The 27,811-nt window shown below is 47.3% G+C and overlaps 1 protein-coding gene across 2 annotated transcripts in view; it reads right to left on the reverse strand.

Annotated features, from left to right (window-relative positions):
• Positions 1–27,811, reverse strand: part of VPS13D (vacuolar protein sorting 13 homolog D) — a 351,123-nt gene that overhangs the window by 228,060 nt on the left and 95,252 nt on the right. For both annotated transcript variants that reach the window (XM_040429067.1, XM_040429073.1), the window contains exons 21-29: positions 22,093–23,124; positions 21,888–21,978; positions 18,781–18,907; positions 18,486–18,666; positions 18,221–18,403; positions 9,367–9,544; positions 7,037–7,247; positions 6,780–6,951; positions 5,859–5,974 (exon numbers count right to left, since the gene is read on the reverse strand). In XM_040429067.1, the coding sequence (XP_040285001.1) occupies positions 5,859–5,974; positions 6,780–6,951; positions 7,037–7,247; positions 9,367–9,544; positions 18,221–18,403; positions 18,486–18,666; positions 18,781–18,907; positions 21,888–21,978; positions 22,093–23,124 (2,291 nt within the window). The remainder of the gene's footprint in view (positions 1–5,858; positions 5,975–6,779; positions 6,952–7,036; positions 7,248–9,366; positions 9,545–18,220; positions 18,404–18,485; positions 18,667–18,780; positions 18,908–21,887; positions 21,979–22,092; positions 23,125–27,811) is intronic.

Here is a 27,811-nt window from a genome sequence, read left to right on the forward strand (position 1 = left end):
GTTTGGACTCCGATGGAGACCAAGTGCCTTGTACGGACCGAGGAGGAAACACCCCCCCCCAACCCCGCAGACTGGCATCGGTGGTAATCACCAACCAAGTTATCGGTAGGAAGGACTTCCCTTGGAGAGGGGTCCGTAACCACCAGAGTAGAGAGGAGCGAACCTGGGGGGGAAGGGGAAAGTGCTGATCCAGACTTTCCTGGGACTTGTCCCATGCGGACAGAATGGCAGTCTGAAAGGTGCGGGAGTGATACTGCGCGTAGGGGATTGCTTCGAAACAGGACACCATCTGTCCCAAGACCCGCATGCTGAACCGGAAGGAAGGACGGCGGTGGTTCAGAAGGCTCCGAACCGACCGATGAAGGAGCTGGCGCTTCTCTGACGGAAGCCGAACCTCCGCTGCATCTGTATCCAGCAGCATCCCCAGAAAGATCAGTTGCCTGGATGGAACAAGAGCGGATTTGGGAAGATTGATAATCCAACCGAACCGGCGTAAGGTTTGTAGCGAGAGGTCCACACTGGCAGATGTCAGTGACAGAGAGGGTGCCTTGATAAGGAGATCGTCCAAATATGGAAGAAGAAAAACTCCCCTGGAACGAAGTAAGGCGAGGACAGGGGCTAGGACCTTTGTGAAAACGCGAGGGGCCGTCGCCAGCCCGAAGGGGAGGGCAACGAACTGGTAGTGGTCGGACCCCACTGCAAAGCGCAGAAAGCACTGATGACACCGAGCGATTGGAATATGAAGGTAGGCGTCCTGGATGTCGATAGAGGCCAGGAACTCCCCTTTTTCCAGAGAGGCCACCACCGACCTGAGAGACTCCATCCGGAACCGCTGAAGACGAAGAAAACGGTTTAACCGTTTTAGATCCAGAATGGGACGAACCGAGCCTTCTTTTTTGGGGACCACAAAAAGGTTCGAATAGAACCCTTTGAATCTTTCCTCCATAGGAACCGGAGCGATGACCCCTTTGTCCAGAAGGGTACGAGTGGCAGTAAAGAAATCGGCCGCCCCTTGGGGATCCCGAGGAACCCGGGAGCGAAAGAACCGAACTAAGGGGAGGGACGCAAACTCGAGTTTGTACCCGGAAGACACCACCTCGAGAGCCCAGGCGTCGGAGACGTGCGCCTGCCAGAAGTCCCTGAACAGGAGGAGACGTCCCCCCACCCGGGTGGGTGGGGGCGCACCTACAGGTAGGGTTCTGCTTGGTCGCGGGAGAGCGAGCAGGCTGTGACTTGCGCCAGGAGGGCTGGGTCCGAAAAAAAGGTTTCTTACGTCTGTCTTGGACAGGGTTAGAGGATGGACCTGAAGTGGTGCGAGGTGTGGGAGCCCTGCGGGAAGACCTGAAGCGAGAAAAGGTGGGACGGCCTCGAGTGGTGCTCCTAGTCCTGGATTGGGGAAGATGTGTACTCTTCCCTCCCGTGGCTTCAGAGATGATTTCATCCAAGCGGGTCCCGAACAATCGAGAACCAGTGAAGGGAAGGCCAGTAAGAGACCGCTTTGACGTGGCGTCTGCCGTCCAAACCTTTAACCAAAGCTCCCTTCTAGCCGAAACGGCCAGGGCAGATGAACGGGCTATGAGAGCCCCCGCATCCAGGGATGCCTCACAGACAAATTTTCCGGCTTGAACGATAAGTTGGGCCAGAGCCCGGAGGTCCTGAATAGGGACGTCGGATTCAAGCTCCTGATCCAGCTGGGACGCCCATTCTGAAACCGCTTTTCCAGCCCAAGCGGAGGCAAAGACCGGCCTGAGGGCGGAACCGGAGGCTGCAAAGATACCCTTTGTAATGGCCCCTATCCGGCGATCTTCAGTGGATTGTAAGGAAGAACCATCTGCAACGGGAATAGCCGTGCTTTTGGACAAACGGGCCACAGGGGGGTCGACTTTAGGTGGTGACGCCCAGTTTGTAATGCAATCCGCCGGGAATGGATAACAGATATCCAACTTCTTAGGCGGGGTAAAACGGGCATCAGGACGGGCCCAGGCCTTAGAAACCACCGACGAGAAGTCAGCGTGGAGGGGAAAAACCGCAGACGCCTGTTTTTGGCGAAAAAAGGAAACACTGGTCTTTTCAGAATTAGGAGGGTCATCGTGAATCTTAAAGGTATCACGGATATTGTTAATAAGATGGCCCACGGCAGAAGCCAGCTTTGAAGGCAAGGCCGAGTCCATATCCTAATCAGAATCGGCTAGTTCCCCTTCAGAGGGCATATCCTGTAATGAGGAAGGACCCGACTGAGGGCGCACCCTTGGGGGTGATACCGAAGCATCCGAGGATGATAGGTGCTCCGCCCTGGACCGCTTCTGGGGTTGACGGGCTCTGGAGGTGTCGCCTGGAGAGAGAGACTCAGACGGGTCAGCTAAGGTAGTGGACCCGGAGGGCCCAGCAGGGGAATTATCCGGCTGCGGTAAGGGCAATGCATCTGCAAGGCGGCCCACAACATTAGTGAGACTGACCACAGCCTGGGAAAGGGATCTAGCCCAGTCAGGGGGATCCAAGAGGCCAGGGGGTGACACAGCAGATGGCGGACCCTGTAATGGGGCTTTGCAAGCCGAGCAATGCGGGTCAGGCTGCCCTTGAGGAAGGGGTGCCTTACATGCGGTGCAGGTATGATACCAAGGACCAGCAGGCACTGAGGGGTCAGACATGTTGGCTGGAAGTAATATACAAAACGTCCAGGCCAGAGGGCTGCAGTGCTAGAAGGGGTCAACAGTCCTACCAGGTCACAGTGGGAGCAGACGGCACAGCAGCGGCAACAGCAGCGGTCCTCAGAGCCCTGAGGTAATCCGTCCTGAGAGCAGGCAGGCACGAAGAGGAGGCGGGGCTAGTGAGGAGCGGGAAGAAAGACGTCCGCCCCTTGACTGAAGCCTAACATGTACAGTGGAAACGGAACGAAGCTCTGCCCACCGATTAAACTTTTCGCGCGCGCGTGCGATTCAAAATATTACATGCCGCCGAAAAACCAACAGAATAATGTCCCCCGTTCACCTCCATATAAGCGGAGGCGAACGCACACCGGTGGCCGGACAAGAGCGTGCGCTTGTCAGAATGTCAGCCGGCAGTTGAACACAGCCGCAGTACACGTGCGCCTGCTATCCAGCAGCTGATAACGAAAGGCGGCGCACGGCCGCCGCACCTGAGGTAAACTGCTCTGTAACCCTCCCCCTCGAGCATCGCTCCGCTTTGCCCCACACACAAAGGAGCCGCAGGACTCACAGTTAAGAGAGCTGTAAATTGTAATTGACATGAAGGTCAGGCAGAGGGGACAGCAGGATCAGGCCCTAACGGGGGGGGGAGGGGGGAGGGTAGGAACGGCTGCACAGCCACCTCACCATTCGACGTTTTCACCCTCTGTCCATCCAGCAGGGACGCCCCTTCAGCCACTGGCACCGAAGTGGCAGGGAGCTGGAGAGGGGCTTGCAGGTGGGCGACCCTTGTGCTGGCGGGATGCAGGGGAGCTGGGCTGCCCTGGTCCTCCTTTTCTTCTGTGGAGGAGGCAGCAGTGCGGATAACCGGCACTGGCGCAGCTCAACCCCGGGAAAACAGAGAGGTCTATTGCGACTCTGTTGTCCCTGTTGAAAAAAAGCAAAAAAATAGAAAAAAAAAATAAAAAAATAAAAATTAAAAAATCTTTAGCAAAGACAGCTCTGCAGTGCAGAGAGTGTCTTGCCTCCTTGACACTAAGCAAAAAACTGGTAGTCGCTCGCTCCAGGCTGAGGGTATAGCTGCTGGAGGAGGGGCTTAACAGTCTTTCACTTAGTGTCACGCCTCCTATGGAGATGAGCTATACCCAAGGTTTCCTGTGTCCCCCAAGGAATTGGGCGAGAAAATGTTTTGTCTCACTCCTTTTTTCTTCTTGTTGCATGTTGAAGCTCTACTTGGAACCTTGTTAAGATCCAACAATGTAAAATATGATTTTTTTGCCATTTTTCAAGTGGTCTTAAATTTTTGATCAGGACTGTATGAGCCGGACGTTTCGGTCCATAGGGACCTTCTTCAGCGGCTTGGAGTTTCTATAGGAAAATAATAGCACATCTATAATGAGGTATCTGAACCCTTTGTGATAAATGGATATATATATATATATATATATATATATATACACACACAATTGATTATATACATAATGAGGATAAAGGCCAATATATATAGGATTATATAGGATTCCTCCCATACTCTCTCTTTCCACCACTTTTCCTCTATATATTGGCCTTTATCCTCACTATGTATATAATCAATTGTGTATATACACTTACCTAAAGAATTATTAGGAACACCATACTAATACGGTGTTGGACCCCCTTTTGCCTTCAGAACTGCCTTAATTCTACGTGGCATTGATTCAACAAGGTGCTGATAGCATTCTTTAGAAATGTTGGCCCATATTGATAGGATCGCATCTTGCAGTTGATGGAGATTTGAGGGATGCACATCCAGGGCACGAAGCTCCCGTTCCACCACATCCCAAAGATGCTCTATTGGGTTGAGATCTGGTGACTGTAGTACAGTGAACTCATTGTCATGTTCAAGAAACCAATTTGAAATTATTCGAGCTTTGTGACATGGTGCATTATCCTGCTGGAGGTAGCCATCAGAGGATAGATACATGTTCTCATTCTGTTTACGCCAAATTCGGACTCTACCATTTGAATGTCTCAACAGAAATCGAGACTCATCAGACCAGGCAACATTTTTCCAGTCTTCAAGAGTCCAATTTTTGGTGAGCTCGTGCAAATTGTAGCCTCTTTTTCCTATTTGTAGTGGAGTTGAGTGGTACCCGGTGGAGTCTTCTGCTGTTGTAGCCCATCCGCCTCAAGGTTGTGCGTGTTGTGGCTTCACAAATGCTTTGCTGCATACCTCGGTTGTAACGAGTGGTTATTTCAGTCAACGTTAATCTGCTATCAGCTTGAATCAGTTGTCCCATTCTCCTCTAACCTCTAGCATCCACAAGGCATTTTTGCCCACAGGACTGCCGCATACTGGATGTTTTTCCCTTTTCACACCATTCTTTGTAAACCCTAGAAATGGTTGTGCGTGAAAATCTCAGTAACTGAGCAGATTGTGAAATACTCAGACCGGCCCGTCTGGCACCAACAACCATGCCACGCTCAAAATTGCTTAAATCACCTTTCTTTCCCATTCTGACATTCAGTTTGGAGTTCAGGAGATTGTCTTGACCAGGAGCACCCCCCTAAATGCATTGAAGCAACTGCCATGTGATTGGTTGACTAGATAATTGCATTAATGAGAAATAGAACAGGTGTTCCTAATAATTCTTTAGGTGAGTGTATATATATATCCATTTATCACAAAGGGTTCAGATACCTCATTATAAATGTGCTATTATTTTCCTATAGAAACTCCAAGCCGCTGAAGAAGGTCCCTATGGACTGAAACGTCCGGCTCATATATGGATAGTGGTTACGCAGCATTTATTTTGCTATAAACTGGATCATTAACCTCTTATTGTGAAAATCACTAAATAAAATTACCTTTAAATTGCAAAGAAAATTCTGTGTGCCGCATATTTATACTATAAGTCTAGTATTAGACCCAACTTCTTGGTCTGTACAGATGACTTTACAGTTATCTGCTTATCATTACAGACAGGATTACAATGATAGATATCATTTATATAGCGAGATATTAAATATCACTGAGACGCCCCTCCCCTGACTCCTCAGTGAAGGCTGCTTCATATAAACCTCCTCATTGCAGAAGTCCCCATTCTAGTGATCAATAGGGGTCAGAGACCCCCAATCTAACCCTAACATTAATTATATGTTCAATAGATCACGCAATAAATGTTACCCACTGAACAATCCCTTTAAATGTAGACTTATTTTTTCCATCCTTACCGAGCCAGAGAATGGCTTACTCCATCTTCTGCTTTGTCTTCAAGAAGTTCAAGGCTGACATTAACCATGTCAATGAGGAAAGACACGCTGGTGTAAACCTCCCCACTTAAGACAGTCTGTGGTTAAAAAGAAGAAATAATAAGGATCACATGTAAAGACAGTCTTGACAGTCAGTTATATAAATGTATATCAAAATGGTAAATACTTGCATTGCACTGTAGTTTGCACTGGTTTGGAGAGGTAATTTCCATGTAGTGGTGTGGCAGGAAAAATAAAAACCTACTGCCAGATTTCCCCACAGATTACAGCGGATCGCTGGTGCTTCCACTTTCCGATTAGCTTATTTTCAATGGACACTTCTAACAAGCAGGGATTTACAAAGCGGAATAACCCCTTCAAAACAGCTTTACTGGCCCATGCCCCAGTGGTCATAAGGTGCGCATGAATAAAAAAACAAACACCACCCACCTGTCCGCAGTTCTATCACCGCTGCCCCATTACTGGATAACCCTTTAAAGAAGTCATCTCATCTTGGACATCCTAGCGATATGCCACTAATGTCTGATAGGTGCAGATCTTTAGAACGGAGCCCGCATTGAAATGAATGGTAAGCACGCCAATGCTTTCACTGCTCCATTCACTTCTAAGGAGCTTACGGAAATAGCCGAGCAAGTTGGCTCGGCTATTTTTGGCACTCCCATAGAAATTAATGGAGGACGGCAGTGCGCCCTCCATCACTTTGCAGGCTACGTTCTCAGGATAGTTGAGGGTCCCAGAGATGTTCCTGAAATAGTTGAGCCACACTCCAAAAGAAGTGAATGGAGGGTGATTCCTAGCGATATGCCACCAATGTGTGCAAATTACTGAGAGCAATGACACAGCGTAGAAAACACCATCATCCATCACAGAACCTCTTCTTACATGAATCCTTGGATCCTGCAGGTCATACGGCCGCATAAAGTCCTCAACTGGTTCTCCTAAATTATTCTCCAGCAGTCCCTTGATTAATCTGTATTTACTGAGATCAAGCGAGCAGTGTACGGAGGACAGGCTGCCATGGATTGACATGTCAGGGACAGAATGGCTCATTTCTCTAGAGGAAAGCATAAAACAAAAAATTGTATCTTTTGTAAAACAGAGCGCCAACAGGTGTCTCACTCCTCTGAATCCAGACATACTTATCCAGGTTCCTCTCTAGTTGTAACTTCAGTCGGCATCGTTCTAGTAGAAGGCTCCCCCCAATCTGCTTGACAACATAAGAGGGAAACAAGAGGTCCGACCGTAATTTCTCGAGACCATCAGCAATACCTCTAGGATGTCTCTCTGCGGCAAAGATGTCCATGTCCTGAAGGTCGACCACAATGCAGTCTAACAAGCAGATGTGCTCATCTACAACCAAAAAAAAGAGACAATACCAGCCAATGATAGTATATCAAAAAGGGCATTCCAGTGGAAAACATCTATCGCCTATCTTATGGATAAAAGACTGATTTAGATCAGAAGTGGTCTGACCACTCGAACCACCACCACTAAACAAGACCGTGCCCTGCACAATCTCTGTGAGAAGGAGAAGCAGTCCAGCAGCTCAATTCAACTCCACAGGAGCTTCATAGGCAGTCTACAGCCGCCATCAGCAACCTCTGGCACTCCAGGTGTTCTGAAAACACAACTCCCAGAATACTCGATTTGCATTTAAAGGAGTAGAAGAACAGCTGAGAATGTTTGCATGCTGGGATTGGTCTCACAGCGGCTGCAGTACCGTAGGTTGTTGATCGCTGGTCTAGAGAGTAATGCAGGTGGTTGGACTCCCATCAATCTAAACATCTATCACCAATCCACTGGACAGCTGATAAGTGTTACAGACTGGAAAACATTTTTAAAGAGTTTCTCTACTTTCAGTTAAAGGATAACTGTCGTATATATTTTTTTTTTTGGAGTATTGGATTGTGGTGATTAATATCACCTTGGTGGCCCTCTTTCAACTTTTCACTGTGTATTCAATTACCCTTTAATTCCACATTTTTGTTCCCTGTACTGCCCACTTTTACCTGTGCTTAAAATAGGGTTGCTAGGCATGGTCCGTCTATCTGTTGAAGGATGGAGGACGCAGAAGCAGGCTGCGTGCAGGCTCACATTACTGACAGCCATGGACTGTAAGTAAATGATTAAAGCCAGGTCCTCCCCAGCAGCTGATAACAGTGCCTGGGCTGTGTGCACTTCTTCCCTGTTCCTGCGCTTGGCAGACTCTCCCTCACTCAGCAGAGCTGGAGAATGCAGAGTTGGAGCAGCGCACAACAGGGAAGGGAGATCTGCCATCTGCTCAGTGTATAAATGAAAGCAACATGTGGTAAGAGGACCCCTTTGTGCTGAAGGAGATTAACCCTTTAGGGGGGAGGGCTCTGGTTACTGACACTTTTGGGGGGCGATTGTTTCTGGCTAGTGAGGGCAGGCGGGATTAGCCTCAGGGTGAGGGCAGTGGCGGCCATCTTAACTGAATAGTGAGATTGCAGTTTTATGCAGACTGGTTGCTAAGGGCTGAATCTTATTAAATATGGGGTAAGTCAGTGTAATAGTAACTGATTCTGGAATATCATGTTATTAGTAACTACATATATGAAAATTGAAATTAGGGTCTAAGTGTGACAGTTATCCTTTAAAGCTTATATATGTTATCCCATTAATATAGATTTTTTTTTTTTTTACAAAAAAATCCTACATGGCTGTTAAGAGCTGTATTAAAGTAATCTGCAGGGTTTATTGCATACCAAAAATACCTTTTTCATCATATCTGCCCCATGTGCGCACTTGGTGCTGATGCTAACCTATGCTGCTGGAGTCTGGACAGAATCAGTCTCCTTCTCCCTCTGGTAGCTGACAATATAGTCCCCTCTTACTTCACCCTACAGAAGGAGTCTTCTCAACTATGCTGCCATACTCCTTCCCTGACAAGCAGGTCAGAAACAGGCAACAGCACATACCTCAGCAGGCTGATTTGCACATTGCTACACACTTCGAACACCAGGTGGCACCACACTGTGGCAGTATGGTAAATCCCGCAAATTCACTGGATTGTTCTTTTTACGGTATGTAAATGCAGTTTACAATATGTATGTAAATGCAGAATAGAGTTTATGAAGGTACAGGACAGGGAGAGATTTGTGCTGAGGATAAACTTGGCTGGATATACTTGTAATACATGGGACCATCCCGTTTTATCCAGAGCAGAGTGTCAACGCTCTGGAGGAGTCAGCGCCAACATCTGTTAATTCATTTCAGCGTGCATCATGTAATACCACATTTATTGGGCAGACTAGATGGGCCAAATGGTTCTTATCTGCCGACACATTCTATGTTTCTATCCTGCAGTGGCATTTGTAAACGAAATGAACAGCTGCCCAAAGCTCCCTACGGCAATGACAACTGACTGCCGGCCTTACAGATTTCCAGAAGGAACCACCCTTTTTAACGAGGAGGTTCAATAAGAACTTGATGTTGTTTCAGCACTTACCAGGATCATCGGGACATTCTGGAGCACTAGACGTTTTTGTTTCCTTCTTAGGCTTTGAGCTTGAAGCCATAACTAGACCTTCTACAGACTCGTTGTCGACACTTGTTCTGAGGTCGCTCCTTTTGGAATACAGTTTGTGCTCTGGAGTAACAATGGGCGATGAAGATTTACCCAAGGTCTAATTGAAGGAGAGAAAAATACAATTAACGAATTAACTTTACTGTTTGGCTGATGCCACAGAATTTCCAACCAGGAGGTCATTTCTAAAGATTTCTAATACTACTTTGTATAACAGTTATTTTAAAGAGCTTCTGTCGGCATTATCAACCCAATTAAACCACAAACCGGTGCCTAAGAGCTCAGGCCTGCCCTTCAGTGCTCCAACTAGCTAATCGCATATTAATAAAAATGCTGTTTTCTCATACAGAGATAAACAAGGTATCATCATGGAGGGTACCGGGTTTAATAGAGCTGATCATGCTGACAGATGCTCTTTAAACCATTCAACCCCAAAAATGCCCGGCCCCCCCAGTATGTACTTACCTCTCTCCCCAGCTCCGGCGTCGCTTCAGATGCCTGCACGGCTGCCGCAGCATCTCCCCATTGCGCGGATCAAAACATCCAGCGACTTGCAGCCAATAGCAGGCCGCATAAGGAACGAGCCTCCCTATCATCGTGGCAACCCACAACAGCGAGAGGCAGCGGTGGCCGTGCCGGCATCAGAAGAGACACGGGTGCCAGGGAGCGAGGTAAGTACAGTCTGTGTGAGGGGCCCGGGCAATTTTGGGGTTGGATAATCCCTTTAAGTGCAATGTACATCTTCATTAGCATTTTATATTGGGCCAAAGCATTTAAAATGCAAAATTAAAAGGATATTCCCATCTTGGACACTGACTGCATATTGGTAGGATTTGCCATTAATGTCAGATTGTCCAGAAAGGGCCCCTGAAGTGAAGGGAAAGCAGCCGTGTGTGCAGGGCCACAGTCTGAGCACTGGCTTGGCTATTTCCAACAGTCCCAAAGTGTTGAACAGATAGGTGGCCGCTTTTGCGTGGCTTGCTTTCCATTCACCGCTATGGGAGTTCTGAAAATAGCTCGCTAGTCCCAAAGCAATGAATAAAGAGCAACCTCAGTCTGTCGCCATCAATGGAGAGGTGACTGCGCATATGGGGCTCTCCATTCACTTCCATAGGAATTCTGAAAACAGCATGTTCAGCTATTTCTGGAATACTCATAGAAGTGAATGATGAGAATTGTTCATGTGTGACCACCTCTTGTTTCACGGCAGCTGCACGACAGGTTTGAGCCCTCCATTCTCAGGAGAGGTATCTGACCCTGATGCGAGATCTGCACCTTTTATGCTTTTATGGCATATCCCATTATTATATTATAAATATAAGCAAGTTAGGACTACCCTTTTAAAGGGGTTGTTCACTCTTGGGGACCTCTTGTACAAACCCCCCAGCATGGCCTGCCATCCAATGAGAATCATACTTACCTGATCCTGGTGACTTTTTCTACAAACTCTCCAGTGTGGCTGGACCTGCAGTGGTAATCGTACCTACCTGATTCTGGCCACAGGGTTCCAGCTCAATCCCTGTCCTGCCAGCTCTGCACATCTCGGGTCTCCCAGGGTCAACATCACATGACCCACATCAAGCCAGATGCAGAGACGACGGAGCCAGGATCAGGTAAGTGCGATTCCCATTGCACGGCAGACCATGCTGGGGGGTTTGTACAAGAGGTCCCCAAGGGTGAACAGCCCTTTTAAGTCCACTTTCACACTGACATTTTGGCTTTCCGTTTGTGAGATCCGTTCAGGGCTCTCACCAGACGTCCAAAACGGATCAGTTTGCATACTAATGCATTCTGAATGGAAAAGGATCCGCTCAGAATGCCTCCGTTCAGTCTCCATTCCGCTCTGGAGGCGGACGCTGCGTGCAGCGTTTTGGTGTCCGTCTGATGAAACTGAGCCAAACGGATCCGTCCTGACACACAATGTAAGTCAATGGGGACGGATCCGTTTTCACTGACTCAATCTGGCACAATAGAAAACGGATCCGTCCTCCATTGACTTTCAATGGTGTTAAAGATGGATCCGTCTTGGCTATGTTAAAGATAATAAAAACGGATCCGTTCTGAACGGATGCAGATGGTTGCATTATCTGAACGGATCCGTCCATGACGGATCCGCACAAAACGCGAGTGTGAAAGTAGCCTAAGACCGATATTTTTGCTTCCTAAATACTGTACCCCTATTGATATAAAAATACCACACCAAGAAAGAGTTGTTAAAATGAAATGAAACTGTGTGAATGTAATGATATTATATTTAAGTGATTACAGTGTGATGTTAATGTCTGTAAAGCGCTGCGGAATATAGTAGCGCTATATAAGTGCATTCAATAAATAAATAAATAATTGGGGAAACTGTCCCCTGTTGGGCCTCCTCTAGCCTGGACACAAGATGAGATATGGTTGGGCATGGAGGCATACAGTGTTGACGGATTGATTGCTAAAGATGATACAGTTCCAGTCCAGATTTCTCGTTTACGACACCACTGCAAATGAAGGCATCGTGGCTGGCTGTCAACGGCAGGACATGTATTGGGCATCATGACACCAAATTTCCTTTTGCTAAGCACCTGGAAATGGTCCAGACAGATACAATGTGTAGTAAAGATTCCACCTGGTCCTGGATGGTGGACAATGAATCTGTTGGAGCCACTCATGCTTGTCGGTGGATCCAATGAACCTCTCTACTGGTGATCTGTCTGGGCCGTCTCAATCCTGTTTGTCATGTGTGCGTGCCCTCACGTAACAACTGCTCCCAAAAGCTCCTAACAGCTGGGTCAGAATGGCGTAGATCTGTGATAGCTAACCTCCGGCACTCCAGCTGTGATAAAATTACGACTCCCAAGATGCCCCCTTGCTTGCATGTTCTCTGAACTCCATAGAACTGAATGGAGAATGCTGGGAGTTGTAGTTTCCTCACAGCTGGAGTGCCAGAGGTTAGCCATTACTGGCCTAGATGGTGGGCAATTCATTAAAACTGCTTCTCTCAGTCCAATGATGTGCCCATATCTAAATCTGTCAACTGGGCACAATGTTGACTACTAGACATGCTTCTACGACATACTCGAAGACAATCTCACACCAAGAGGTACACTACCCAGAAGTAGCCTCTGAAACACTTTTTATAGGGCAGCGGGGGAAGCACTTTTACGCCCCCTTGTGGCAACACCCAGTGTCTAATCATACTACACCTTAAATATCTGTCTGAGACATAACTGCATGTTGAGTTTTCGAGCAATCCAACACTTTTATCTGGGTGCGGTATTATTATTATTATTATTATTTTTTTTTTCAATGAGTCTAGATCTGTTGTAAAGGCTTTCATTCCGTTCAGTTTTAAAGAAACGTACAATCACACTTTAATAAAGATGACGCAGATTGAGAATTATCCATAATAAAACCAATTTTTTTGACCAATAGGTGTATTTTAGTAATTATAGGTGAAGGCAAGAAACCCAAATCACTCCAGCATCTGATGACAGTAAAATACTCGGCCTAGCTGTCACTACATAGTACAACACAACAACCAGTATAAACACCATCAAAAGCATGCAGTATAATAACGGAAACCCATGCATCGCACACAATGGAACATCAGAGGCAGAGAAAATATCACAAGCCCAGAAGAACTGCCATTTCTTCTCTTCAGTCTTCCTTCTCTTTGCTGCTACTTTAGATCCGTAAAGTTTCAGCAGATCAATGCCCAGTGACTCCATCTTCCCTAGTGTCTATAGCCATAGCAAAACTGCAACTCCCAGCATGCTCTGACACACGTGCTGAAAGATGTTTTGCACCAGCAGGACCACAGGTTGGAGACCACTGGAGTACTGGTATCACAATACTATCATATACTTTCACCCACTCCCCATGGTTTACACTGCAGCTCAACTTTTAGAGTACAAGCAGAAGTCTGCTGTGCCCAAAAACTGAAATATGGAAGGCAGGACGTCAGCTGCTCAGCTAAGAATATTATATAAATATACAGCACAAACAGAAAAGGTTTTAGCAACAGCACCACATATCAGAAGAAAGCGCAGAAGAGTGCTGGAAAAAACTGCACTTATGGGAATTCTTGGATTACATCCTAAAACATGTTCCATTTTGCAGTTTCAATTAGTATTCATTCAAATGTTAGTGTCGTTTATCAAGTATTTAAAGAGAACTTGCATGGTTTTGTATTAATTGAGACAAATACCTTTACTTGCGGGGTACCCCCCGCTGATGCTGCCACCCTGCCTGATCTTTTTAAATATTGCTCCTGCGCCCCCCCCCCCTGCAGTTTTCCCGCTCAGTATGCTAATACTGAGCATCGGTACAGGGAGGAGGAGACGCCAGGGTTTCTCAATGGGCGTCTCCTTCTCCCGGGCTGTGCCGCGATCCAATCACAGCGGAGAGCGTCACCTCCAGGGAGAAAAATACTGAGCGAGAAAACTGCGGGGAGGCACAGCGGGGCACAAGAGCGATATTTTAAAAAAATCAGGCAGGGTGGCAGCATCAGCTGGGGGGGGGGGGTACCCCGCAAGTAAAGGTATTTATCTCAATTAATACAATACCATGAAAGGTCCTCTTTAATAATTCACATCACCTGAAGCCACAGACCTTGTAGTAGTGATAAACGGCTATTCATTTAGAGCACAGCTACGATCGGTGACTGCAAAATACTGCAATCGTCTGGGTAGCCTGAAACACACCTCCTGTGTTAATAGAGGCTTCAGATTTGTCCAGGCAATGCTTTGCACTGAAGCTCTGCTTCTTCACAATGGCTACCATGCAGGAACACAAGCTCACCCCAAGTACCTTACTAAGGAGGTGCTAGAATAGTGCAGACCGCTGGTAAAGGAATAGCGCCATTATGTGGCAATGTTAACGGTGAAAATGCAGGCACGGTTCATGAGCACAGTGGATTAGATTTACTAATGGAAATGCTAAGGCCTCATGCACACGACCGTTGTTTTATTCCGTGTCCGTTGTTCCATTTTTCGTGATTTTCTGTGGACCCATTGACTTTCAATGGGTCCGTTGAAAACTCGGCTAATGCACCGTTTGTCATCCGTGTCCATGATCCGTGGTTCCAGTCCGTCAAAAAAATATAACCTGTCCTATATTTTTCACGGAAAACGGTTTGCGTACCCATTCAAGTCACGCGGAGGCACACAAGATTGTCATCCGCGTCCGTTTTTTTCCTATCATTTGCATGACTTTTTTTTTACTTTCCTTCATGTCTGGTGATCCTCCAAAAATATAGGAAGACACACGGAAACTGATCACGGAACAACGGAACCCCATTTTGCGGAACGGAACACAACAACGGTCGTGTGCATGAGGCCTAAATCACATTTATTTAGTGTTTGGGGAAGGGGTGTGGCTAGATTAACTTTATATCACCTATTAGTTGACTTTCTTTACATCAGAATTTTGCTCAAAAACGTTCTAGCAAAATTTTGGTGTAAATTAAGTCAAGTAACAGGCAGCAAAAAACAGGTGTGACAGATTCATCATCCAGCATCAGCCACTATGGCGAAGCTGCTGCATGTTTAGACTGTCTAATCTAAGACGGAACTGTCTAGAAAACAGACAGTATTAGTAAATCGGGCTACAGTGGGAACACTTTCAGTGCATAATCCATCAGAATTCCATAAGGTTTAGAAAGACAAATCTCAGGCTCTTTCCATGGACGCTCTACCTTTAATAACACAGGATCCTTGTATGAAGATCTGTGTAAAATTAAGTCCTTTAGAACAAATAAAAGTTAGAAAAGTCCTTACATTCCTAAAGTAGACATAACAGCTGTGACACATGTGCTGACACAAGGATTACAGCGCACACAGTGAGCACAATAACCTGCATCTCATTAGGGGATTCCAAGTTAAAGGGCATCGGTCAGCAGATTTGTACCTATGACACTGGCTGACCTGTTACATGTGCGCCTGGCAGCTGAAGGCATCTGTGTAGGTCCCATGTTCATATGTGCCCATATAGCGGCGATACGGACTTTTTAATATATGCAAATGAGCCTCTAAGAGCAATGGGGGAGTGGCCGTTACACCTAGAGGCTCTGCTCTCACTGCAACTGCCACTCCCTCTGCACTTTTGACAGGACCAGGTGTGATGACGTTTTCACTGCCTGGCAATCAAAGTGCAGAGTGCGCGCCAGTTGCAGAGAGAGCAGAGCCTCTAGATGTAACGGCCACGTCCCCGTTGCTCCTAGAGGATTATTTGCATATATTAAAACTTCATTTTTCTCAGCAATGCGGGCACATACTGTATGAACATGGGACCAACACAGATGCCTTCAGCTGCCAAGTGCAAATGTAACAGGTCAGCCAGTGTCATAGGTACAAATCTGCTGACAGATGCCCTTCAGAGGGGATGTGTGAGTGAAAACCCATTTCCAGGTGGAGGGCATAATGTAAATTTGGCAAAGGGGTTTTGGGTCCAGTGCTGAGTTCTGCCTCCACCACATGTACATCACCACTGAGGGCTAGTTAATGGCCATTCCTGACACATCACTGCTGAGGTCACCGATTGGCCCTCAGCAGTGACCTGTATGTTGACGGGACGCCACATGTCCAGTCCAGCAGGGACCAGAAGCAGCACAGACAGTAGTTCAGTGCTATTTTAAATATGTGTTTTATTTTGTTTTTTAATTTTTTTATTTCACACTGTGTCCGGCCACCTGGAAATTAGTCACTTTCGGACACCCACTTTAGTGGAAAATGGTCCCATGTTCAGACCTCTGCCTATTAGACAGAGCAGAGAACAGCTTCAAAAGACAGCTCTCAATCAAGAGGACCTAGCAGTCCATGCACTACTACTAGCCCATTTATCCCAAATGCCACAATGTAATCATTCATTTCCCCTGTGCTGGTGTTACAGAGGGACTGAAAACTTGGTGCCAGGGTCCTCTGCAGACTATGGGAAGTAATTATGGCACTATTTTAGCAAATACAGTTCACTGTAAAAGAGCTGCTTATGAAAAATGTACCTTCTTTTGAAAGTTAATCTCCAGTTATAAATGATGTTTAATGTGTTAATACTCATTAGGCTCTTTACCAGCTCCCCCGTAGGGTCACTTTATGAAAGTCGGGAGGTAGAGTAGGTGGATCTGTTTCTGGGGCACCTACCTGTACACGCTTGGTGGGCTATGCCGTTAAAGGAGTATTCTCATTTATTAAAGTGATAGTGTATTGCTAGGATAGCCATCACTTTATGATCGATAGATATAAAAGTGAGAGGGGACACAGAGCTGCTGGGGCATGCACTTCTGATTTTCCCATACACAACTGCGCTCAGAGGTCATAATAACGGTCTGTGCAAGCGTCATAGACTCTTGTACAGGCAGTTTTACGGTCTCATGCATATTTCTATGCAAGAGACTTTCTTTGCACCAGAGCGCAGCGCAGCCTGTGAGGTCTGTTCATTCTCTGCTGCCCGCACCAATAACACTGCCACTGACAATAGAGACTGGATAACCGCGAGAGCTCAGCACTGACTAAAGTTTCTGCTGTAACTGCTGACATCGGAGATAACTCTGATGCTGGCGCTTAAAAGGGTTTTCTGAGATTTTTATACTGATTGGTGGAGATCCGACAGTTGGGACCCCCGCCGATCAACTGTTTGAGAAGGCAGCGGCGCTTACCAAGCACAACACAATACATTGTATAGTGGCAGTGCTTAGTATTGCAGCTCAGAGACATTCACTTGAATGGGGGTGAGCTGCTCCTAGGCCATGTGATTAATAAATGTGTTGTCGCTCGGCCTAGGAAAAGCAGAGAGAAGGCCGCAACGCTCAAAGGAGTGCCGCAGCCTTCTCAAACAGCTGATCAGAGGGGGTCCCGGGTGTCAGACAACCACCGATCCAGAGAATAGGTCATCAGTAATAGGAATCTTGGAAAACTCCTTCAACACCCTAGATGCTGAAGTCAATAGCAGGGGCGGTATCTAAGCAGTCAGAGGGAGGGGGCTCCTTCTCTAACCATTGGCCATGGCAGCCAGGGGCTTAATAAAGGCCCCTAGGCCTGACACGACTGTACGTCTATTAGACTGTGCTCCACAAAACACAAGCCCTCATACTGCTACATCGACAGAAAAAATTATATTACAGAAAGAAAAAAAATACCTAAACAGCACTTTATTGTGTACTCCTCCTTGGCTGAAAATACTCCTCAAAAATGCTACGAGTAGAAAGTAAATGTAGTGCGACCTCTGACTGGGCTTCGAGCCATCTGGCTGTGCAGCGAACTGTAGTTGGTCTCATTCACATGAATGGGGCTGCACTGAAGTTCTCAGCAAGGGTGGATGGGTCACCAATGTCCAGCAAAAAAAAAGTGAAAAGGAGGCAAATTAACTCTGTCCCCCCTTCATTCTCAGGACTGGAGGTGGTCGGATCATTAAGTGACGGCATATTCTAGTGATATCCCATCACTGTAAAAGATGTTTTAAGAACCCATTTAAGGTTCTAACAGCAAATAGGTCTTTCTGTGGGTACACACGGCACTATCTCCAGCTAGTTACTATATTACTAGGAACCAGTAAGCAAGAACTATAAGCAAAGGAAGGATCAATCACTATACATCTGAGCCGTCTATTCATAAGTAAATAGGGCCCATGGACATCAGACAGGTAGTTCCTCACTTGGGACCCTGTTCTTCACATTATCTGGTTTATAAAATGGAGGCTCCTTGTAACTACACAAGTGATAGTGGGCGACATGATGTATAGCGGACCTCTGATGCATTTGATGGAAGCAGTATATATAATACATTATAACTTTCATTACCTTATCTTTTAAGCAGAACGTGCCTGAAGCTCCTGAAAACAGAAAACGGTTCTTAACTTTGAGTTTCCCAAGGTTGGCAACAATTAAGTTCTTAGATCGTGAGCTCTCTGGAATGAGAAGCACAGGGGCTCCAGCTTCGATATCCAGCAAGATACGAGAGGCCCTCTGCGCCTGGTCTCTTACCTTAAACACAAAGAAGTCATTGGATGAGTAGGAAGATTCTCTCATTACTCACTATAGGATTATTCAGACTTTCTCCACTTACAGTTTGGCCTTGGTTCGCCGCCCTCTGCCGGCCGAGGACATCTTGCAATTGTGTGAAGTGTTGGATAAAGGAAACCACTTCAGACTGGAAGCGCTGAGTGTGTACGTACTGCACGGAGGCCATCCTCAGGCCCACGCGCACGTCGTACTCTCTCTTCAGTTTGGGATCAGGAGAGCCATATCTACAGAAAGATTTCAATACACATTCAATGACCAAGCCGCTTGCAAAAATAATGCTCACAGGTCAGTTCAAATACCCATTGGAAATTGGATATCAACAGAAAGAAAAATCATACTTGAAAATGTGGAAGATCAATGCCTCATCTCCGCTAGTTGTGAAGCGCTCGGCGTACAACTCGCCATGTACAGTCAGGTCACTCAGCGACAGACTGCCAATGCTCCCCTGCAAGGCTAAATCTCCCTCTGCGGTAAGAAACAGAAGAAAGAATCGATTGTTAATAACGGAGAAATGCTTTCACCACTATGTAAACCAAAGGCATATGTGCGCTTCAGAAACCTCTTTTATTATATCGATCTCCCTGGTCTTTCAGACGAGCACAAAGCATTACTGGAGGTGAAGATCACCGAGGATGAGGTCCATCATGCTCTCGATGCCTCCCATAACGGCAAGGCCCCAGTCCCGATGGCTTCCCAGTACAATGCTATAACATTTTGCAATCAAATATTGTTCCCCTTTTAGATCGCCTTTATAATGCACTTCCTAACCATCAAATTATAGCAGACCACTTTACGGAATCTCACACAATGTTACTTATGTCCTTGCTTCTAAAGTACAAAATGAAGGGACTTTGGAAAAGTTTCGGATTAACGGGAATCTGTCACCAGCGGCCTCCCTAATGAACTGTTTTCATGGACACCTGATCAAAACAATGTTTTTACTTTTGTTGGTCAAAGGCTCTGTTCCTGAGTTACGATACTTTTTCTTAATATGCAAAGCAGGCCTTTGGTGCAATGAGGGTGTCACCTTTGCTCTTGTTACAGCCAAACTCCTCTCCCTTCTGTGGCCAGCCCCTCCCTGGCTGCTTTGATTGACAAGTTCAGTAAGTGGCAAAGTAGTGAGGGAAGGACTGACCACAGAAATGAGCAGAGCTTGGGTGCAACAAGAGCAACGGAGATGCCCTAATTGCATCAATGGTCTAATTTGCATATGAAGAAATAATACCAACTCGGAAACGGAGCCTCAGATCAACAGTAGAAAAAGAAGTTTAACCAGGTGAACCACAGCTATGTGTCTATGGAAGCAGCTGGACAGGGAGGTCGCTGGTAACCATATACATTCCACTATTCTGTGTATACAGCTCCTTTACAGACATTTATCTCTATGAAAACGATCTACAAACAGTGTGTACTCTGATCCTGCAGGCAGTCATGGTATACTCCACCTGTGCTCTGTTCTCGCTAGCTTACTGTGTACAGTAGGGCTGCACGATATGGGAATTTTGTGCGATTGCGATTAGGGCCCTAAAAATTGCGATAACGATATGCGATGCGATATTTTAAGGGAATTGTGCTAGAGGTCTATTTGCTTGGATTTGCGGGGGATCTGCGGAGGGCGCTGTTATGCGGGGGATCTGCGGAGGGCGCTGTTATGCGGGGGATCTGCGGAGGGCGCTGTTATGCGGGGGATCTGCGGAGGGCGCTGTTATGCGGGGGATCTGCGGAGGGCGCTGTTATGCAGGGGATCTGCGGAGGGCGCTGTTATGCGGGGGATCTGCGGAGGGCGCTGTTATGCGGGGGATCTGCGGAGGGCGCTGTTATGCGGGGGATCTGCGGAGGGCGCTGTTATGCGGGGGATCTGCGGAGGGCGCTGTTATGCGGGGGATCTGCGGAGGGCGCTGTTATGCGGGGGATCTGCGGAGGGCGCTGTTATGCGGGGGATCTGCGGAGGGCGCTGTTATGCGGGGGATCTGCGGAGGGCGCTGTTATGCGGGGGATCTGCGGAGGGCGCTGTTATGCGGGGGATCTGCGGAGGGCGCTGTTATGCGGGGGATCTGCGGAGGGCGATGTTATGCGGGGGATCTGCGGAGGGCGCTGGTATGCGGGGGATCTGCGGAGGGCGCTGGTATGCGGGGGATCTGCGGAGGGCGCTGTTATGCGGGGGATCTGCGGAGGGCGCTGTTATGCGGGGGATCTGCGGAGGGCGCTGTTATGCGGGGGATCTGCGGAGGGCGCTGTTATGCGGGGGATCTGCGGAGGGCGCTGTTATGCGGGGGATCTGCGGAGGGCGCTGTTATGCGGGGGATCTGCGGAGGGCGCTGTTATGCGGGGGATCTGCGGAGGGCGCTGTTATGCGGGGGATCTGCGGAGGGCGCTGTTATGCGGGGGATCTGCGGAGGGCGCTGTTATGCGGGGGATCTGCGGAGGGGGCTGTTATGCGGGGGATCTGCGGAGGGCGCTGTTATGCGGGGGATCTGCGGAGGGGGCTGTTATGCGGGGGATCTGCGGAGGGCGCTGTTATGCGGGGGATCTGCGGAGGGCGCTGTTATGCGGGGGATCTGCGGAGGGCGCTGTTATGGGGGATCTGCGGAGGACACCGTTATGGGGGATCTGCGGAGGACACTGTTATGGGGGATCTGTGGAGGACACTGTTATGGGGGATCTGTGGAGGACACTGTTATGGGGGATCTGCGGAGGACACTGTTATGCGGGGGATCTGCGGAGGACGCCGTTATGGGGGATCTGCGGAGGACACCGTTATGGGGGATCTGCGGAGGACACTGTTATGGGGGATCTGTGGAGGACACTGTTATGGGAGATCGCTAGGGTATGCCCCCATTGTCTTATAGTTGCGGCTCCCAGCGCTGGGACCCGCACCTATATTGAGAATGGAGCCCCAAAAGTGGTGGAGAGCGCACTGCGCAGCCACCCTTTATTCATTTTCTATTGGGCCGCCGAAAATAGCCGAGCCATTTCCGTGATGCCCATAGAAGTGAATGGGAGCTGTGGACGGTCATGCACGGTGAGCTACCATTCACTTCTATGGGGAGAGCGCTTGGTGGTGGCCGGACCGGTGTTCTCCAGCCACCACTTGTGTAATGAGACAACCCCTTTAAGGCAATTTAAGCCTGCAGTATGTTGTCCCTTTGCAGGATGAAAATGCATCATAAACGCAGGTATGTTTTTAGATGAAGTTTTTTGCAGCACGCTAAGGGCACATCCAAACGGTAACACTCAGTGGTCATTTTTTTTTTTTTACATTTCCAGAAGGAATTACAGAGGAATGGCACAAATTAGAATTCTCAAAAAAGTGCTTCAGAACTGTTATTTCATGGCAACTACACAAGCATTTACTACAACAGACATGCCAGGAGTGGCAACGTATCCTTGTTAACAATTCAAGTGCAGGAAAGCAGGCGCCAGGCACCCTCTCCTCCACACTTACCGACATTCTCGAGGTGGGCAGTTAGCTTCGACACACTTGCTTTCGCCAGTTCACTAGAGGTCTTCTTTAGCACTAGTGAAAGTGAGTGAACCTATAATGACAAAAAATGAGTAATGGTAATTAGTACGTTTCCATCGTGTATAGGACATTATCACTGGCATTAGGCACTTGGTTGCAATTTCATAACTCGATCCCCTTCTTATACCTTGAGATCCATCTTTGTGTTTGTGTGTTCTTCGACAGACGCACTGCTGGTTGTGCTCGCCTCTGATCTCACCGACTGTCTCATATCCGTGGGTTCAGATTTAAAAGCATGGTTGTCGGCTGTTGACCCAATTCCAAAAAAGTCTAATATCACCACCCACGTCTGCAGTGTGACCAGTACGTCCAGGCAGTTAAAATCCACATTCACACTTCGATTGATGCGTTTGTACTTAGAAGAGAACTCTGGATGCTTTCTATCCACCAAGAAAACATTTATATGAACCAAGGACTCATCAAAACCATCCTTTGTGTAAGGTGTCTTTGATCTCTCAGCTGTAGGAGAAGGTGGTGGAGTCAATGGATACTCATCATCAATTTCTTCGCTTGGTTTCTTGCGAGAAGTACACGTTGGTCTCTGGTATAACTGGAAGACATTTGGTGCCTCTTCCATGTGAGAAGGTAAGGATCTTGGCATGTCTGGATATTCCACGTGAGACACTAATGGACATGACTGTGACAGATACTCTTTATGGCCTAAGCTTGACGCTTTAGGTGCTCCCCTTGATACCATGAGGTTCTTGTACTTTGAATCTGGGTTCTTCTCAAGCAGATCTTCCATGAGGAGTGAACGCAGTGCAATCTGTATAGCTAGTGTGTGCGGGTGATCTTTATTAAACTCAATGTCAAAGTCTTGAAACTTCAAACTCACTAAGCCTTGAGCACCAAGAGTAAGATCACCGCTGAGCTGAATCTGCAATTCTGAAATACGAAAATTGGCTTGAATCTGAGTAAATGGTGTTTTCTCATGAGTAGAAACAGATTTACTGGACATAGACCTAAAGCTGTGAGTATCAAACAAATGTCTCTCTCTCTGGTCATTGAAAACATCTGCACTTTTGCTAAGGAGCTTTTCTGGTGTCACAGGACTGGATGGACTGGCAGAGCTTTGAGGAGGTTTGTTCAGATCTTCGTTGTATATCAGGTTATCAAGAGTCTGCAGAACTTGCTCATATACATGTTTTGCTAGAACAACCTGTGGAAAAAAGCACATAGTTCAGAACTTTTCCATATAAAAAAAAAATAAAAAAAAATCATGTTCCTAAGAATACTACTTACCCTTTAATGGCCTGCCATATTTACTCATATGGTGGCTATTAAGGGCTCTCTTCTACAATGTTGTGTTTTTACCATGCTGTAAAATAAGTCCTGTTTCCTGTAACGGCCTGATGGGTGCTCAGCTGCCTATCTCTGGCTCCAACAGCTGAGATCATAAACCTATCCTAGCTTTGCAAACCTTTGATCGCTGCAGTCAAGAGAGACTGCGGCATAATCAAAGTGGGCTTTCTGTACGCCAAGTGCTGCCCTAACAACAGCCTGTGTTATAGTGACAGCAGATAACCCAGAGGAATGTGAATAGATTATAAGAGTAAAATAGGATTTTTTGTGCTTACCTGTAAAATCCTTTTCTCGCGGAGTTCATTGGGGGGCATAGAAGACCATGGGATAGCTGCTGCCACTAGGAGGCGACACTAAGCAAAAAAAGTGTGAGCTCCTCCCCTCAGCTATACCCCTCCTGCAGACACTGAGCTAATCAGTTTGTACAAAAGCAGCAGGAGCAGCAGCCAAGAGAAGCCAACAGAAAACCATAAAAAGGAAGAAAACCGGAGATGGGTCAGAATCAAGAACTGGAGGGACCCATCAAGTAGAGCCAGCAATGTACTTACGGGGTGGGAGCTGTGTCCCCCAATGAACTCAGCGAGAAAAGGATAAAAAAAAATCCTATTTTCTCGCTCGTATCATTGGGGGACACAGAAGAACATGGGACTTTAAAGAGCAGTACCATGGGGAGTGAACAAGAACAGAACGAATCCAAGGCCGGTCATAAGACCCCGCACAGAAATGCGGGGGAAAGACACACCAGGTACCCTGAAAAGGGACAGAAAAAGAACATTCCCAGGAAGGCCATCCAGAGAGCGGTTGAATACGCCGAGTCTCGGGCTGGGCAGAAGAAAGAACAGCCCTGTGAATATAAGTCACGGCTTAGGAGGCTTCAGAAGAAGTGGAGAACACACAGAATATCCACAAGATGGACAAGAATGAAGACAAGTAAGTCACCAGAAGCAACGGAGAGATTGCGGAATATACAGGAGAGAAATACGTAGCCTGGATCCAGAAGTGTGCTAAGGAGTGATGCCCATGGGTCAGAACCCCAGGAAAAAAAAACACCCTAGAGCCATCAACAGTCACAGCATGGTGTGAGAAGAAAAAAGGAAACCACTCAGTGGAATACTGATTGGAAGAAGAAGAACTGAAAATGGCGTCTGGATATCTAGGGCCAAAGAACTGCAGATGTGACAAAACTTGCTCCCATAGGGGAAGAAGTAGGGATCCCTCAAGGCAAAGGCCCCAAACACCATACCGGACTGCCAAAAGAGAAGAACACTCCAGCGGGACCATGATGAACAAGTCAGGGATAGAGAACCTGGAAGTCAGGCACGAGGATGGCCCACAAGAAAAAATGCTTGAGGGAGTGGAGAAACCCAAAGGTTCCAGAACAAGAGAGGAGAGAAGCCGTCTGATACTCCATGGAAGGCTGCCTGAACTGGCAGACCTAATCGGAAGCTGCAGACAGGAACCAGAGATAGGAAAAATAGAGCGCCAGGAAGTGAGTGTGGACCCCGAACACCACAAAGCCCCAGAAAAAAAAGTGGTAACAGAACCAACACCACCAGCGCAGGCATCCCACAGCAGAAAGGGGGCATACGAGAACCCAATGGCTATGAACACTGGTCGAGCAGGAAGAAACAGTATGTGGGGGAGCGCAACTACTCGCTTTGCGAAAGGGGGGAAGAAGAAGAAGCCGATGCGGCTTAGTAGAAAACCAGCACTAAGAGCACTACGACCGCTCGACCCAGTGAGGGGAGCCATGCAGACAACTCACATATGCAAACTGAATAAGTGCATACCCAAACTCCACAAGGAGGGAACGTTGATGCTGTTACTGTAGTAGATTGTAGAGGCAATGCGGTACATGTAAAAGGAACAAGGCACTAAGCCAGTGCCATAGAAAATCGGTAGGTTATACCAGGTACAGAAAATGTACTAATGCCCACCAGAAGTGAGCAAACCCCTCAGCCGCAGCATGTCATGGCAGAACATAAGCAAAGTGCCCCCTGTGGAAGAAGGATATGTAGACACAATCACAAGTACAACTAGCGAGAAGGCACCATGCCTAGAAGGAGGAATGCTGTGTAGATTCCGTCAGAATGCCAGGGCCGATACTCCACATGGAGGAAGGGGATGTGGAGTAAACCATAAATGTAGTGTCACCCGCCCATGCATCATGTAAGCCGCAGTTGAAGGATGAACGCAAAAATTCCCCCTGGGAAGGGTTCATGCAGTAGTAGCCACGGAACCGGAGTAGCCAGAATATCTATGGGCAGCGCAAAGACTGCCTTACAGAGGGGAGGCGATAGCAACAACTATATCCTCTAGGAGAGACTCCACCTGAAAATGAGGACAACAGCAATAGCCACCAAGAATTGGTGCTAGCGCAACACTCCACCTGAGAAAGAAAGAAAACTGGCAATCAGAGCAGATGTTTCAGCTACGGAAGGAGTGTGGACGCTGGCGTGCCAATGACAATCAACCAAATGAGATTGACCCTCACAGGGACTCAAGGCACATGCACAGGGACTATGAGGTATGCCAACGGTCTGTTAGAGCTACAGGCTGACCTGGAAGACAGAGGCCGCCACGTATGCGCTAGACACCAATCAAAACTAAGACTACCTGAGGAAGGGGGTAGTGTGAAGCTAATAGGCCACTCATGGAACGGGATGCCATGCGATGAGGAACAAATGAGAGTAGTCGCGGTAGAAAATGTTGAAGCAATTACTCCACCTAAGAAAGACGGATAATGTAATAGTAGGAACAGCTTCCAGAGGTAGTGGAATCACTCCGCTGACTGAAAGAGGGGAACCGACAAGATGTACAGGGTAGCAAGCACTACTGGTTGTTCAACTACTCTATCAATGGGGGAGGGTAATGCTACAGGATCTATAGCACGCAATTGTGGTGCAACTAATCCCCCAATAGAAGGGGGAAAGCCGACAGGACATATGATATCCAGTATGAGAGTAATTACTCCACCTGCGGAGGGGTTAATGCAACAGGACGCATGGTATCTGCTGGAAGTGCAATACTCCACCTAAGGAAGGAGGGTAATGCGACAGTCTGTACAGGATCCAGTGATAGCGCAATTACTCTATAGGAGGATAATGCTACAGGATCTACAGTATGCGACTGCGGTGCAACAAAACCACCTATATAAGGGGGTAAACCGATAGGACAGATGATATCCAGCATTAGTGCAATTACTCCGCCTGCGTAGGGAGCAATGGAACAGGTCGTATAGTATCCGGTGGCAGTGCAATTACTCTGTCTAAGGAAGAAGGGTAATGCGATAGTCTGTACAGGTTCCAGTGGTAGTGCATATACTCTATAGAAGGAGGGTAATACTACAGAATGTACAGTACCCAGAGTAAGTGCAAATAGTCCCACTACAGTATCCAGTGGTGGTGTAAATATTCCGCCCATGGAAAGAGGGCAATGCTACCGGACGTATAGGAACCAACGCGATGTAAACACTCTGCCGATAGAAGATTACTCTGCCCATGGAAAGAGGATAATGCTACGGCCCGTACAGTACCCAGTGGAAGTGCAATTACTCCTCCTACGCAAGGAGGGTAATGGCACGGGCTGTACAGTATCTAGTGGTAGTGATATTACGCTGCCTATGAAAGGAGGATAATGCAATGGGCTGTACAGTATCCCGTGGTAGAGCAAGTACACCGCCTAGGAAGGAGGGTAGCGCTACAGGCTGTACAGTATCCAGTGCAAGGACAATTACTCCGCCTTTGGAAGGAGAGTAATGCTACAGACTGTACGGTATCCAGTGCAAGGGCAACTACTCTGCCTATGGAAGGAGGGTAATGCTACAGGCTGTACGGTATTCAGTGCAAGGGCAACTACTCTGCCTATGGAAGGAGGGTAATGCTACAGACTGTACGGTATCCAGTGCAAGGGCAACTACTCTGCCTATGGAAGGAGGGTAATGCTACAGGCTGTACGGTATTCAGTGCAAGGGCAACTACTCTGCCTATGGAAGGAGGGTAATGCTACAGACTGTACGGTATCCAGTGCAAGGGCAACTACTCTGCCTATGGAAGGAGGGTAATGCTACAGGCTGTACGGTATTCAGTGAAAGGGCAATTATTCCGCCTATCGAAGGAGGGTAATGCTACAGAATGTACAGGGTCCAGTGGTAAGCGCACATATTTACATATTCCGCCTAAGGAGGGAAGGAAATGTGACAGGATTTACGGAATTCAGTGGTAGTGTAACTACTCCGCATATAGAAGGATAAGCTACAGGGAGTGTGATATCCAGATGTAGTGCCAGGATTCTGCTTCTGCTATAGGACGTATGTATCCAGCGGTAGGGTAAAGAAATTCTGCCTACAGAAGGTCCAGAAACAACAGATAGCTCCAAGGGCTAATTTATATATATATATATATATATATATATATATATATATATATTTTCTTTTTATTTTTTTACATACAGCTCAATTCTAACAAATCAGAGCTAGGGGAATTGAACCCACATCCGTCTGTACCAATGACCAGCACTGTAAGCACTTTCCTCAGCACAAGGGG

Source organism: Bufo bufo, chromosome 1 (genome assembly GCF_905171765.1).
Source record: "Bufo bufo chromosome 1, aBufBuf1.1, whole genome shotgun sequence".
NCBI lineage: Eukaryota > Metazoa > Chordata > Amphibia > Anura > Bufonidae > Bufo > Bufo bufo.